At 35.1% G+C, this 17,650-nt stretch overlaps 1 protein-coding gene across 1 annotated transcript in view; it reads right to left on the reverse strand.

Moving 5' to 3' along the window:
* Positions 1-2,565: 2,565 nt before the first annotated feature.
* Positions 2,566-17,650, reverse strand: part of LOC132695938 (uncharacterized) — a 173,966-nt gene continuing 158,881 nt past the window's right edge. Inside the window, exon 3 of the mRNA XM_060660494.1 lies at positions 2,566-2,591. Coding sequence (XP_060516477.1) covers positions 2,566-2,591 — 26 coding nt within the window. The remainder of the gene's footprint in view (positions 2,592-17,650) is intronic.

The following is a 17,650-nucleotide window of genomic DNA, read 5'->3' on the forward strand; positions in this document are numbered from 1 at the left end:
TTTCAAACAGATTTAGCCCTGGTCTCTCGGTTAAGGCGTCTGACTAGAAATCAGATTCTCCATGGCAGCGTAGGTTCGAATCCTACCTACTGCAAACGACCATTTGTTTTGCTTGAAATATAATTTTTGTAATTAGCAGAACAGTCCAGCAAATTTTGTCAATTATGGGGATTGAGTGCATACTTTTAAAACAATATAATGCCCTTATATTTCAAATGGCAGATCACCCGAAATAGTTCTACTTTCAGACAGATTTAGCCCTGGTCTGTCGATAAGAGCGTCTGACCAGAAATCAGATTCTCCATGGCAGCGTAGTTTCGTAACCTACCTACTGCAAACAGAAATTGTTTTGCTTAAAATATATATTTTTGAATTAACAGCTCAGGCCAGAAATTTTTCTCAGATATGGGGATTGAGTATATAAATTTATAAAAATATAATGGCCTTATATTTCAACGCAAGGCACATCACCAGAAATAGTTCGACTTTCATACAGATTTAGCATTGGTCTGTCGGTTAAGGCGTCTGTCTAGAAATCAGATTCTCTATGGCAGCGTAGGTTCGAAACCTACCTGCTGCAAACGGCCATTGTTTTGCTTGAAATATATATTTTTTAATTAACAGCTCAGCCCAGAAATTTTTCTCAGATATGGGGATTGAGTATATAAATTTATAAAAATATAATGGCCTTATATTTCAACGCAAGGCACATCACCAGAAATAGTTCGACTTACATACAGATTAAGCATTGGTCTGTCGGTTAAGGCGTCTGACTGGATATCAGATTCTCCATAGCAGCGTAGGTTCGAAACCTACCTGCTGCAAACGGCCATTGTTTTGCTTGAAATATATATTTTTTAATTAACAGCTCAGCCCAGAAATTTTTCTCAAATATGGGGATTCAATACATAAATTTATAAAAATATAATGGCCTTATATTTCAACGCATGGCACATCACCAGAAATAGTTCGACTTTCAAACAGATTTAGCCTTGGTCTGTCGGTTAATGCTTCTGACTAGAAATCAGATTCTCCATGGCAGCGTAGGTTCGAAACTTATATGCTGCACACGGCCATTGTTTTGCTTGAAATATATATTTTTTAATTAACAGCTCAGCCCAGAAATTTTTCTCAGATATGGGGATTGAGTACATAAATTTATAAAAATATAATGGCCTTATATTTCAACGCAAGGCACATCACCAGAAATAGTTCGACTTTCATACAGATTTAGCCTTGGTCTGTCGGTTAAGGCGTCTGACTAGAAATCAGATTCTCTATGGCAGGGTAGGTTCGAAACCTACCTACTGCAAACGGCCATTGTATTGCTTGATATATATATTTTTTAATTAACAGCTCAGCCCAGAAATTTTTCTCAAATATAAGGATTGAGTACATAAATTTATAAAAATATAATGGACCTATATTTCAAAGCATGGCACATCACCAGAAATAGTTCGACTTTCAAACAGATTTAGCCTTGGTCTGTCGGTTAAGGCGTCTGACTAGAAATCAGATTCTCTATGGCAGGGTAGGTTCGAAACCTACCTACTGCAAACGGCCATTTTTTTGCTTGATATATATATTTTCTAATTAACAGCTCAGCCCAGAAATTTTTCTCAAATATAAGGATTGAGTACATAAATTTATAAAAATATAACGGATTTATATTTCAACGCATGGCACATAATCAGAAATAGTTAAACTTTCAAACAGATTTAGCCTTGGTCTGTCGGTTAAGGCGTCGGACTAGAAATCAGATTCTCCATGGCAGCGTAGGTTCGAAACCTATATGCTGCAAACGGCCATTGTTTTGCTTGAAATATATATTTTTTAATTAACAGCTCAGTTCAGAAATTTTTCTCAAATATAAGGATTGAGTACATAAATTTATAAAAATATAATGGACTTATATTTCAACGCATGGCACATAATCAGAAATAGTTCGACTTTCAAACAGATTTAGCCTTGGTCTGTCGGTTAAGACTTCTGACTAGAAATCAGATTCTCCATGGCAGCGTAGGTTCGAAACCTATATGCTGCAAACGGCCATTGTTTTGCTTGAAATATATATTTTTTAATTAACAGCTCAGCCCAGAAATTTTTCTCAAATATGTTGATTCAATACATAAATTTATAAAAATATAATAGCCATATATTTCAACGCATGGCACATCACCAGAAATAGTTCGACTTTCAAACAGATATAGCCTTGGTTTGTCGGTTAAGGCTTCTGACTAGAAATCAGATTCTCCATGGCAGCGTAGTTTCGAAACCTACCTGCTGCAAACGGCCATTGTTTTGCTTGAAATATATATTTTTTAATTAACAGCTCAGCCCAGAAGATTTTCTCAAATATGGGGATTCAATACATAAATTTATAAAAATATAATGGCCTTATATTTCAACGCATGGCACATCAGCAAAAATATTTCGACTTTCAAACAGATTTAGCCTTGGTCTGTCGGTTAAGGCTTCTGACTAGAAATCAGATTCTCCATGGCAGCGTAGGTTCGAAACCTACCTGCTGCAAACGGCCATTGTTTTGCTTGAAATATATATTATTTAATTAACAGCGCAGCCCAGAAATACTTCTCAAATATAAGGATTGAGTACATAAATTTATAAAAATATAATGGACTTATATTTCAACGCATGGCACATAATCAGAAATAGTTCGACTTTCAAACAGATTTAGCCTTGGTCTGTCGGTTAAGGCTTCTGACTAGAAATCAGATTCTCTATGGCAGCGTAGGTTCGAAACCTACCTAGTGCAAACGACCATTTGTTTTGCTTGAAATATAATTTTTGTAATTAGCAGCCCAGTCCAGAAAATTTTGTCGAATATGTGGTTTGAGCGCATATATTTAGAACAATATAATGCTCTTATATTTCAAATGGCATATCAAAAGAAATAGTTCTACTTTCAAACAGATTTAGCCCTGGTCTCTCGGTTAAGGCGTCTGACTAGAAATCAGATTCTCCATGGCAGCGTAGGTTCGAATCCTACCTACTGCAAACGACCATTTGTTTTGCTTGAAATATAATTTTTGTAATTAGCAGAACAGTCCAGCAAATTTTGTCAATTATGGGGATTGAGTGCATACTTTTAAAACAATATAATGCCCTTATATTTCAAATGGCAGATCACCAGAAATAGTTCTACTTTCAGACAGATTTAGCCCTGGTCTGTCGATAAGGGCGTCTGACCAGAAATCAGATTCTCCATGGCAGCGTAGTTTCGTAACCTACCTACTGCAAACAGAAATTGTTTTGCTTGAAATATATATTTTTGAATTAACAGCTCAGCCCAGAAATTTTTCTCAAATATGGGGATTGAGTATATAAATTTATAAAAATATAATGGCCTTATATTTCAACGCAAGGCACATCACCAGAAATAGTTCGACTTTCATACAGATTTAGCATTGGTCTGTCAGTTAAGGCGTCTGACTAGAAATCAGATTCTCTATGGCAGCGTATTTTCGAAACCTACCTACTGCAAACGGCCATTGTTTTGCATGAAATATACATTTTTTAATTAACAGCTCAGACTAGAAATTTTTCTCAAATATAAGGATTGAGTACATAAATTTATATATATATATATATATATATATATATATATATATATATATATATATATATATATATATATATATATATATATATATATATATATATATATATATATATAAATATAATGGACTTATATTTCAACGCATGGCACATAATCAGAAATAGTTAAACTTTCAAACAGATTTAGCCTTGGTCTGTCGGTTAAGGCGTCTGACTAGAAATCAGATTCTCCAAGGCATCGTAGGTTCGATACCTACCTACTGCGAACGGCCATGGTTTTGCTTGAAATATATATTTCTTAATTAACAGCTCAGTTCAGAAATTTTTCTCAAATATAAGGATTGAGTACATAAATTTATAGAAATATAATGGACTTATATTTCAACATGGCATATAATCAGAAATAGTTCGACTTTCAAACAGATTTAGCCTTGGTCTGTCGGTTAAGGCTTCTGACTAGAAATCAGATTCTCCATGGCAGCGTAGGTTCGAAACCTATATGCTGCAATCGGCCATTGTTTTGCTTGAAATATATATTTTTTAATTAACAGCTCAGCCCAGAAATTTTTCTCAAATATGGGGATTCAATATATAAATTTATAAAAATATAATGGCCTTATATTTCAACGCATGGCACATCACCAGAAATAGTTCGACTTTCAAACAGATTTAGCCTTGGTCTGTCTGTTAAGGCTTCTGACTAGAAATCATATTCTCCATGGCAGCGTAGGTTCGAAACCTACCCGCTGCAAACGGCCATTGTTTTGCTTGAAATATATATTTTTTAATTAACAGCTCAGCCCAGAAATTTTTCTCAAAAATGGGGATTCAATACATAAATTTATAAAAATATAATAGCCTTATATTTCAACGCATGGCACATCACCAGAAATATTTCGACTTTCAAACAGGTTTAGCCTTGGTCTGTCGGTTAAGGCTTCTGACTAGAAATCAGATTCTCCATGGCAGCGTAGGTTCGAAACCTACCTGCTGCAAACGGCCATTGTTTTGCTTGAAATATATATTTCTTAATTAACAGCTCAGCCCAGAAATTTTTCTCAAATATGGGGATTCAATACATAAATTTATAAAAATATAATTTCCTTATATTTCAACGCATGGCACATCACCAGAAATATTTCGACTTTCAAACAGATTTAGCCTTGGTCTCTCGGTTAAGGCTTCTGACTAGAAATCAGATTATCCATGGCAGCATAGGTTCGAAACCTACCTGCTGCAAACGGCCATTGTTTTGCTTGAAATATATATTTTTTAATTAACAGCTCAGCCCAGAAATTTTTCTCAAATATAAGGATTGAGTACATAAATTTACAAAAATATAATGGACCTATATTTCAACGCATGGCACATCACCAGAAATAGTTCGACTTTCAAACAGATTTAGCCTTGGTCTGTCGGTTAAGGCTTCTGACTAGAAATCAGATTCTCCATAGCAGCGTAGGTTCGAAACCTACCTGCTGCAAACGGCCATTGTTTTGCTTGAAATATATATTTTTTAATTAACAGCTCAGCCCAGAAATTTTTCTCAAATATGGGGATTCAATACATAAATTTATAAAAATATAATGGCCTTATATTTCAACGCATGGCACATCACCAGAAATAGTTCGACTTTCAAACAGATTTAGCCTTGGTCTGTCGGTTAATGCTTCTGACTAGAAATCAGATTCTCCATGGCAGCGTAGGTTCGAAACCTATATGCTGCACACGGCCATTGTTTTGCTTGAAATATATATTTTTTAATTAACAGCTCAGCCCAGAAATTTTTCTCAGATATGGGGATTAAGTACATAAATTTATAAAAATATAATGGCCTTATATTTCAACGCAAGGCACATCACCAGAAATAGTTCGACTTTCATACAGATTTAGCCTTGCTCTGTCGGTTAAGGCGTCTGACTAGAAATTAGATTCTCTATGGCAGGGTAGGTTCGAAACCTACCTACTGCAAACGGCCATTGTTTTGCTTGATATATATATTTTTTAATTAACAGCTCAGCCCAAAAATTTTTTTCAAATATAAGGATTGAGTACATAAATTTATAAAAATATAATGGACCTATATTTCAAAGCATGGCACATCACCAGAAATAGTTCGACTTTCAAACAGATTTAGCCTTGGTCTGTCGGTTAAGGCGTCTGACTAGAAATCAGATTCTCTATGGCAGGGTAGGTTCGAAACCTACCTACTGCAAACGGCCATTGTTTTGCTTGATATATATATTTTTTAATTAACAGCTCAGCCCAGAAATTTTTCTCAAATATAAGGATTGAGTACATAAATTTATAAAAATATAATGGACTTATATTTCAACGCATGGCACATAATCAGAAATAGTTAAACTTTCAAACAGATTTAGCCTTGGTCTGTCGGTTAAGGCTTCTGACTAGAAATCAGATTCTCCATGGCAGCGTAGGTTCGAAACCTATATGCTGCAAACGGCCATTGTTTTACTTGAAATATATATTTTTTAATTAACAGATCAGCCCAGAAATTTTTCTCAAATATGTTGATTCAATACATAAATTTATAAAAATATAATAGCCTTATATTTCAACGCATGGCACATCACCAGAAATAGTTCGACTTTCAAACATATATAGCCTTGGTCTGTCGGTTAAGGCTTCTGACTAGAAATCAGATTCTCCATGGCATCGTAGGTTCGAAACCTACCTGCTGCAAACGGCCATTGTTTTGCTTGAAATATATATTTTTTAATTAACAGCTCAGCCCAGAAGTTTTTCTCAAATATGGGGATTCAATACATAAATTTATAAAAATATATTGGCCTTATATTTCAACGCATGGCACATCACCAGAAATATTTCGACTTTCAAACAGATTTAGCCTTGGTCTGTCGGTTAAGGCTTCTGTCTAGAAATCAGATTCTCCATGGCAGCGTAGGTTCGAAACCTACCTGCTGCAAACGGCCATTGTTTTGCTTGAAATATATATTATTTAATTAACAGCTCAGCCCAGAAATATTTCTCAAATATAAGGATTGAGTACATAAATTTTTAAAAATATAATGGACCTATATTTCAGCACATGGCACATTACCAGAAATAGTTCGACTTTCAAACAGATTTAGCCTTGGTCTGTCGGTTAAGGCATCTGACTAGAAATCAGATTCTCTATGGCAGCGTAGGTTCGAAACCTACCTACTGCAAACGGCCATTGTTTTGCTTGAAATATATATTTTTTAATTAACAGCCCAGCCCAGAAATTTATCTCAAATATGGGGATTCAATACATAAATTTATAAAAATATAATGGCCTTATATTTCAACGCATGGAACATCACCAGAAATAGTTCGACTTTCAAACAGATTTAGCCTTGGTCTGTCGGTTAAGGGGTCTGACTAGAAATCAGATTCTCCATGGCAGCGTAGGTTCGATACCTACCTACTGCGAACGGCCATTGTTTTGCTTGAAATATATATTTTTTAATTAACAGCTCAGCCCAGAAATTTTTCTCAAATATAAGGATTGAGTACATAAATTTATAAAAATATAATGGACTTATATTTCAACGCATGGCACATCACCAGAAATAGTTCGACTTTCAAACAGATTTAGCCTTGGTCTGTCGGTTAAGGCGTATGACTAGAAATCAGATTCTCTATGGCAGCGTAGATTCGAAACCTACCTACTGCAAACGGCCATTGTTTTGCTTGAAATATATATTTTTAATTAACAGCTCAGCCCAGAAATTTATCTCAAATATGGGGATTCAATACATAAATTTATAAAAATATAATGGCCTTATATTTCAACGCATGGCACATCACCAGGAATATTTCGACTTTCAAACAGATTTAGCCTTGGTCTGTCGGTTAAGGCTTCTGACTAGAAATCAGATTCTCCAAGGCATCGTAGGTTCGATACCTACCTACTGCGAACGGCCATGGTTTTGCTTGAAATATATATTTCTTAATTAACAGCTCAGTTCAGAAATTTTTCTCAAATATAAGGATTGAGTACATAAATTTATAGAAATATAATGGACTTATATTTCAACATGGCACATAATCAGAAAAAGTTCGACTTTCAAACAGATTTAGCCTTGGTCTGTCGGTTAAGGCTTCTGACTAGAAATCAGATTCTCCATGGCAGCGTAGGTTCGAAACCTACCTGCTGCGAACGGCCATGGTTTTGCTTGAAATATATATTTCTAAATTAACAGCTCAGTTCAGAAATTTTTCTCAAATATAAGGATTGAGTACATAAATTTATAGAAATATAATGGACTTATATTTCAACATGGCACATAATCAGAAAAAGTTCGACTTTCAAACAGATTTAGCCTTGGTCTGTCGGTTAAGGCTTCTGACTAGAAATCAGATTCTCCATGGCAGCGTAGGTTCGAAACCTACCTGCTGCAAACGGCCATTGCTTTGCTTGAAATATATATTTTTTAATTAACAGCTCAGTTCAGAAATTTTTCTCAAATATAAGGATTGAGTACATAAATTTATAGAAATATATGGACTTATATTTCAACGCATGGCACATAATCAGAAATAGTTAAACTTTCAAACAGATTTAGCCTTGGTCTGCCGGTTAAGGCGTCTGACTAGAAATCAGATTCTCCAAGGCATCGTAGGTTCGATACCTACCTACTGCGAACGGCCATGGTTTTGCTTGAAATATATATTTCTTAATTAACAGCTCAGTTCAGAAATTTTTCTCAAATATAAGGATTGAGTACATAAATTTATAGAAATATAATGGACTTATATTTCAACATGGCACATAATCAGAAAAAGTTCGACTTTCAAACAGATTTAGCCTTGTTCTGTCGGTTAAGGCTTCTGACTAGAAATCAGATTCTCCATGGCAGCGTAGGTTCGAAACCTACCTGCTGCAAACGGCCATTGCTTTGCTTGAAATATATATTTTTTAATTAACAGCTCAGCCCAGAAATTTTTCTCAAATATAAGGATTGAGTACATAAATTTATAAAAATATAATAGACTTATATTTCAACGCATGGCACATCACCATAAATAGTTCGACTTTCAAACAGATTTAGCCTTGGTCTGTCGGTTAAGGCGTCTGACTAGAAATCAGATCCTCCATGGCAGCGTAGGTTCAAAACCTACCTGCCTCAAACGGCCATTGTTTTGCTTGAAATACTTATTTTTTAATTAACAGCTCAGCCCAGAAATTTTTCTCAAATATGGGAATTCAATACATAAATTTATAAAAATATAATGGCCTTATATTTCAACGCATGGAACATCACCAGAAATAGTTCGACTTTCAAACAGATTTAGCCTTGCCCTGTCGGTTAAGGCTTCTGACTAGAAATCAGATTCTCCATGGCAGCGTAGGTTCGAAACCTATATGCTGCAAACGGCCATTGTTTTGCTTGAGATACATATTTTTTAATTAACAGCTCAGCCCAGAAATTTTTCCCAAATATAAGGATTGAGTACATAAATTTATAAAAATATAATGGACTTATATTTCAACGCATGGCACATCACCAGAAATAGTTCGACTTTCAAACAGATTTAGCCTTGGCCTGTCGGTTAAGGCGTATGACTAGAAATCAGATTCTCTATGGCAGCGTAGGTTCGAAACCTACCTACTGCAAACGGCCATTGTTTTGCTTGAAATATATATTTTTAATTAACAGCTCAGCCCAGAAATTTATCTCAAATATGGGGATTCAATACATAAATTTATAAAAATATAATGGCCTTATATTTCAACGCATGGCACATCACCAGGAATATTTCGACTTTCAAACAGATTTAGCCTTGGTCTGTCGGTTAAGGCTTCTGACTAGAAATCAGATTCTCCATGGCAGCGTAGGTTCGAAACCTATATGCTGCAAACGGCCATTGTTTTGCTTGAAATACATATTTTTTAATTAACAGCTCAGCCCAGAAATTTTTCTCAAATATAAGGATTGAGTACATAAATTTATAAAAACATAATGGACTTATATTTTAACGCATGGCACATCACCAGAAATAGTTCGACTTTCAAACAGATTTAGCCTTGGTCTGTCGGTTAAGGCGTCTGACTAGAAATCAGATTCTCTATGCCAGCGTAGGTTCGAAACCTACCTAGTGCAAACGGCCATTGTTTTGCTTGAAATATATATTTTTAATTAACAGCTCAGCCCAGAAATTTAGCTCAAATATGGGGATTCAATACATAAATTTATAAAAATATAATGGCCTTATATTTCAACGCATGGCACATCACCAGAAATAGTTCGACTTTCAAACAGATTTAGCCTTGGTCTGTCGGTTAAGGCGTCTGACTAGAAATCAGATTCTCTATGGCAGCGTAGGTTCGAAACCTACCTACTGCAAACGGCCATTGTTTTGCTTGAAATATATATTTTTAATTAACAGCTCAGCCCAGAAATTTTTCTCAAATATAAGGATTGAGTACATAAATTTATAAAACATAATGGACTTATATTTCAACGCATGGCACATCACCAGAAATAGTTCGACTTTCAAACAGATTTAGCCTTGGTCTGTCGGTTAAGGCGTCTGACTAGAAATCATATTCTCTATGACAGCGTAGGTTCGAAACCTACCTACTGCAAACGGCCATTGTTTTGCTTGAAATATATATTTTTAATTAACAGCTCAGCCCAGAAATTTATCTCAAATATGGGGATTCAATACATAAATTTATAAAAATATAATGGCCTTATATTTCAACGCATGGCACATCACCAGGAATATTTCGACTTTCAAACAGATTTAGCCTTGGTCTGTCGGTTAAGACTTCTGACTAGAAATCAGATTCTCCATGGCAGCGTAGGTTCGAAACCTATATGCTGCAAACGGCCATTGTTTTGCTTGAAATATATATTTTTTAATTAACAGTTCAGCCCAGAAATTTTTCTCAAATATGGGGATTCAATACATAAATTTATAAAAATATAATGGCCTTATATTTCAACGCATGGCACATCACCAGGAATATTTCGACTTTCAAACAGATTTAGCCTTGGTCTGTCGGTTAAGGCGTATGACTAGAAATCAGATTCTCTATGGCAGCGTAGGTTCGAAACCTACCTACTGCAAACGGCCATTGTTTTGCATGAAATAAACATTTTTTAATTAACAGCTCAGTCCAGAAATTTTTCTCAAATATAAGGATTGAGTACATAAATTTATAAAAATATAATGGACTTATATTTCAACGCATGGCACATAATCAGAAATAGTTAAACTTTCAAACAGATTTAGCCTTGGTCTGTCGGTTAAGGCGTCTGACTAGAAATCAGATTCTCCAAGGCATCGTAGGTTCGATACCTACCTACTGCGAACGGCCATGGTTTTGCTTGAAATATATATTTCTTAATTAACAGCTCAGTTCAGAAATTTTTCTCAAATATAAGGATTGAGTACATAAATTTATAGAAATATAATGGACTTATATTTCAACATGGCACATAATCAGAAATAGTTCGACTTTCAAACAGATTTAGCCTTGGTCTGTCGGTTAAGGCGTCTAACTAGAAATCAGATTCTCTATGGCAGCGTAGTTTCGAAACCTACCTACTGCAAACGGCCATTGTTTTGCTTGAAATATATATTTTTAATTAACAGCTCAGCCCAGAAATTTTTCTCAAATATAAGGATTGAGTACATAAATTTATAAAAATATAATGGACTTATATTTCAACGCATGGCACATCACCAGAAATAGTTCGACTTTCAAACAGATTTAGCCTTGGCCTGTCGGTTAAGGCGTATGACTAGAAATCAGATTCTCTATGGCAGCGTAGGTTCGAAACCTACCTACTGCAAACGGCCATTGTTTTGCTTGAAATATATATTTTTAATTAACAGCTCAGCCCAGAAATTTATCTCAAATATGGGGATTCAATACATAAATTTATAAAAATATAATGGCCTTATATTTCAACGCATGGCACATCACCAGGAATATTTCGACTTTCAAACAGATTTAGCCTTGGTCTGTCGGTTAAGGCTTCTGACTAGAAATCAGATTCTCCATGGCAGCGTAGGTTCGAAACCTATATGCTGCAAACGGCCATTGTTTTGCTTGAAATACATATTTTTTAATTAACAGCTCAGCCCAGAAATTTTTCTCAAATATAAGGATTGAGTACATAAATTTATAAAAACATAATGGACTTATATTTTAACGCATGGCACATCACCAGAAATAGTTCGACTTTCAAACAGATTTAGCCTTGGTCTGTCGGTTAAGGCGTCTGACTAGAAATCAGATTCTCTATGCCAGCGTAGGTTCGAAACCTACCTAGTGCAAACGGCCATTGTTTTGCTTGAAATATATATTTTTAATTAACAGCTCAGCCCAGAAATTTAGCTCAAATATGGGGATTCAATACATAAATTTATAAAAATATAATGGCCTTATATTTCAACGCATGGCACATCACCAGAAATAGTTCGACTTTCAAACAGATTTAGCCTTGGTCTGTCGGTTAAGGCGTCTGACTAGAAATCAGATTCTCTATGGCAGCGTAGGTTCGAAACCAACCTACTGCAAACGGCCATTGTTTTGCTTGAAATATATATTTTTAATTAACAGCTCAGCCCAGAAATTTTTCTCAAATATGGGGATTCAATACATAAATTTATAAAAATATAATGGCCTTATATTTCAACGCATGGCACATCACCAGAAATATTTCGACTTTCAAACAGATTTAGCCTTGGTCTGTCGGTTAAGGCTTCTGAGTAGAAATCAGATTCTCCATGGCAGCGTAGGTTCGAAACCTACCTGCTGCAAACGGCCATTGTTTTGATTGAAATACATATTTTTTAATTAACAGTTCAGCCCAGAAATTTTTCTCAAATATGGGGATTCAATACATAAATTTATAAAAATATAATGGCCTTATATTTCAACGCATGGCACATCACCAGAAATATTTCGACTTTCAAACAGATTTAGCCTTGGTCTGTCGGTTAAGGCTTCTGAGTAGAAATCAGATTCTCCATGGCAGCGTAGGTTCGAAACCTACCTGCTGCAAACGGCCATTGTTTTGATTGAAATACATATTTTTTAATTAACAGCTCAGCCCAGAAATTTTTCTCAAATATAAGGATTGAGTACATAAATTTATAAAAATATAATGGACTTATATTTCAACGCATGGCACATCACCAGAAATAGTTCGACTTTCAAACAGATTTAGCCTTGGTCTGTCGGTTAAGGCGTATGACTAGAAATCAGATTCTCTATTTCAGCGTAGGTTCGAAACCTACCTACTGCAAACGGCCATTGTTTTGCTTGAAATATATATTTTTAATTAACAGCTCAGCCCAGAAATTTATCTCAAATATGGGGATTCAATACATAAATTTATAAAAATATAATGGCCTTATATTTCAACGCATGGCACATCACCAGGAATATTTCGACTTTCAAACAGATTTAGCCTTGGTCTGTCGGTTAAGGCTTCTGACTAGAAATCAGATTCTCCATGGCAGCGTAGGTTCGAAACCTATATGCTGCAAACGGCCATTGATTTGCTTGAAATACATATTTTTTAATTAACAGCTCAGCCCAGAAATTTTTCTCAAATATAAGGATTGAGTACATAAATTTATAAAAACATAATGGACTTATATTTTAACGCATGGCACATCACCAGAAATAGTTCGACTTTCAAACAGATTTAGCCTTGGTCTGTCGGTTAAGGCGTCTGACTAGAAATCAGATTCTCTATGCCAGCGTAGGTTCGAAACCTACCTAGTGCAAACGGCCATTGTTTTGCTTGAAATATATATTTTTAATTAACAGCTCAGCCCAGAAATTTAGCTCAAATATGGGGATTCAATACATAAATTTATAAAAATATAATGGCCTTATATTTCAACGCATGGCACATCACCAGAAATAGTTCGACTTTCAAACAGATTTAGCCTTGGTCTGTCGGTTAAGGCGTCTAACTAGAAATCAGATTCTCTATGGCAGCGTAGTTTCGAAACCTACCTACTGCAAACGGCCATTGTTTTGCTTGAAATATATATTTTTAATTAACAGCTCAGCCCAGAAATTTTTCTCAAATATAAGGATTGAGTACATAAATTTATAAAAACATAATGGACTTATATTTCAACGCATGGCACATCACCAGAAATAGTTCGACTTTCAAACAGATTTAGCCTTGGTCTGTCGGTTAAGGCGTCTGACTAGAAATCAGATTCTCTATGACAGCGTAGGTTCGAAACTTACCTACTGCAAACGGCCATTGTTTTGCTTGAAATATATATTTTTAATTAACAGCTCAGCCAAGAAATTTATCTCAAATATGGGGATTCAATACATAAATTTATAAAAATATAATGGCCTTATATTTCAACGCATGGCACATCACCAGGAATATTTCGACTTTCAAACAGATTTAGCCTTGGTCTGTCGGTTAAGACTTCTGACTAGAAATCAGATTCTATATGGCAGCGTAGGTTCGAAACCTATATGCTGCAAACGGCCATTGTTTTGCTTGAAATATATATTTTATAATTAACAGTTCAGCCCAGAAATTTTTCTCAAATATGGGGATTCAATACATAAATTTATAAAAATATAATGGCCTTATATTTCAACGCATGGCACATCACCAGAAATATTTCGACTTTCAAACAGATTTAGCCTTGGTCTGTCGGTTAAGGCTTCTGAGTAGAAATCAGATTCTCCATGGCAGCGTAGGTTCGAGACCTACCTGCTGCAAACGGCCATTGTTTTGATTGAAATACATATTTTTTAATTAACAGCTCAGCCCAGAAATTTTTCTCAAATATAAGGATTGAGTACATAAATTTATAAAAACATAATGGACTTATATTTCAACGCATGGCACATCACCAGAAATATTTCGACTTTCAAACAGATTTAGCCTTGGTCTGTCGGTTAAGGCTTCTGACTAGAAATCAGATTCTCCATGGCAGCGTAGGTTCGAAACCTATATGCTGCAATCGGCTATTGTTTTGCTTGAAATATATATTTTTTAATTAACAGCTCAGCCCAGAAATTTTTCTCAAATATGGGGATTCAATACATAAATTTATGAAAATATAATGGCCTTATATTTCAACGCATGGAACATCACCAGAAATAGTTCGACTTTCAAACAGATTTAGCCTTGCCCTGTCGGTTAAGGCTTCTGACTAGAAATCAGATTCTCCATGGCAGCGTACGTTCGAAACCTATATGCTGCAAACGGCCATTGTTTTGCTTAAGATACATATTTTTTAATTAACTGCTCAGCCCAGAAATTTTTCTCAAATATAAGGATTGAGTACATAAATTTATAAAAACATAATGGACTTATATTTCAACGCATGGCACATCACCAGAAATAGTTCGACTTTCAAACAGATTTAGCCTTGGTCTGTCGGTTAAGGCTTCTGACTAGAAATCAGATTCTCCATGGCAGCGTAGGTTCGAAACCTATATGCTGCAATCGGCTATTGTTTTGCTTGAAATATATATTTTTTAATTAACAGCTCAGCCCAGAAATTTTTCTCAAATATGGGGATTCAATACATAAATTTATGAAAATATAATGGCCTTATATTTCAACGCATGGAACATCACCAGAAATAGTTCGACTTTCAAACAGATTTAGCCTTGCCCTGTCGGTTAAGGCTTCTGACTAGAAATCAGATTCTCCATGGCAGCGTACGTTCGAAACCTATATGCTGCAAACGGCCATTGTTTTGCTTAAGATACATATTTTTTAATTAACTGCTCAGCCCAGAAATTTTTCTCAAATATAAGGATTGAGTACATAAATTTATAAAAACATAATGGACTTATATTTCAACGCATGGCACATCACCAGAAATAGTTCGACTTTCAAACAGATTTAGCCTTGGTCTGTCGGTTAAGGCGTATGACTAGAAATCAGATTCTCTATGGCAGCGTAGGTTCGAAACCTAACTACTGCAAACGGCCATTGTTTTGCTTGAAATATATATTTTCAATTTTTCTCAAATATGGGAATTCAATACATTAATTTATAAAAATATAATGGCCTTTTATTTCAACGCATGGAACATCACCAGAAATAGTTCGACTTTCAAACAGATTTAGCCTTGCCCTGTCGGTTAAAGCTTCTGACTAGAAATCAGATTCTCCATGGCAGCGTACGTTCGAAACCTATATGCTGCAAACGGCCATTGTTTTGCTTAAGATACATATTTTTTAATTAACAGCTCAGCCCAGAAATTTTTCTCAAATATAAGGATTGAGTACATAAATTTATAAAAATATAATGGACTTATATTTCAACGCATGGCACATAATCGGAAATAGTTCGACTTTCAAACAGATTTAGCCTTGGTCTGTCGGTTAAGGGGTCTGACTAGAAATCAGATTCTCCATGGCAGCGTAGGTTCGATACCTACCTACTGCGAACGGCCATTGTTTTGCTTGAAATATATATTTTTTAATTAACAGCTCAGCCCAGAAATTTTTCTCAAATATAAGGATTGAGTACATAAATTTATAAAAATATAATGGACTTATATTTCAACGCATGGCACATCACCAGAAATAGTTCGACTTTCAAACAGATTTAGCCTTGGTCTGTCGGTTAAGGCGTATGACTAGAAATCAGATTCTCTATGGCAGCGTAGGTTCGAAACCTACCTACTGCAAACGGCCATTGTTTTGCTTGAAATATATATTTTTAATTAACAGCTCAGCCCAGAAATTTATCTCAAATATGGGGATTCAATACATAAATTTATAAAAATATAATGGCCTTATATTTCAACGCATGGCACATCACCAGGAATATTTCGACTTTCAAACAGATTTAGCCTTGGTCTGTCGGTTAAGGCTTCTGACTAGAAATCAGATTCTCCATGGCAGCGTAGGATCGATACCTACCTACTGCGAACGGCCATTGTTTTGCTTGAAATATATATTTTTTAATTAACAGCTCAGCCCAGAAATTTTTCTCAAATATAAGGATTGAGTACATAAATTTATAAAAATATAATGGACTTATATTTCAACGCATGGCACATCACCAGAAATTGTTCGACTTTCAAACAGATTTAGCCTTGGTCTGTCGGTTAAGGCGTATGACTAGAAATCAGATTCTCTATGGCAGCGTAGGTTCGAAACCTACCTACTGCAAACGGCCATTGTTTTGCATGAAATAAACATTTTTTAATTAACAGCTCAGTCCAGAAATTTTTCTCAAATATAAGGATTGAGTACATAAATTTATAAAAATATAATGGACTTATATTTCAACGCATGGCACATAATCAGAAATAGTTAAACTTTCAAACAGATTTAGCCTTGGTCTGTCGGTTAAGGCGTCTGACTAGAAATCAGATTCTCCAAGGCATCGTAGGTTCGATACCTACCTACTGCGAACGGCCATGGTTTTGCTTGAAATATATATTTCTTAATTAACAGCTCAGTTCAGAAATTTTTCTCAAATATAAGGATTGAGTACATAAATTTATAGAAATATAATGGACTTATATTTCAACATGGCACATAATCAGAAATAGTTCGACTTTCAAACAGATTTAGCCTTGGTCTGTCGGTTAAGGCGTCTAACTAGAAATCAGATTCTCTATGGCAGCGTAGTTTCGAAACCTACCTACTGCAAACGGCCATTGTTTTGCTTGAAATATATATTTTTAATTAACAGCTCAGCCCAGAAATTTTTCTCAAATATAAGGATTGAGTACATAAATTTATAAAAACATAATGGACTTATATTTCAACGCATGGCACATCACCAGAAATAGTTCGACTTTCAAACAGATTTAGCCTTGGTCTGTCGGTTAAGGCGTCTGACTAGAAATCAGATTCTCTATGACAGCGTAGGTTCGAAACTTACCTACTGCAAACGGCCATTGTTTTGCTTGAAATATATATTTTTAATTAACAGCTCAGCCCAGAAATTTATCTCAAATATGGGGATTCAATACATAAATTTATAAAAATATAATGGCCTTATATTTCAACGCATGGCACATCACCAGGAATATTTCGACTTTCAAACAGATTTAGCCTTGGTCTGTCGGTTAAGACTTCTGA

The sequence above is a fragment of the Cylas formicarius genome, unplaced genomic scaffold (genome assembly GCF_029955315.1).
Source record: "Cylas formicarius isolate icCylForm1 unplaced genomic scaffold, icCylForm1.1 PGA_scaffold_16__1_contigs__length_5364039, whole genome shotgun sequence".
NCBI lineage: Eukaryota > Metazoa > Arthropoda > Insecta > Coleoptera > Brentidae > Cylas > Cylas formicarius.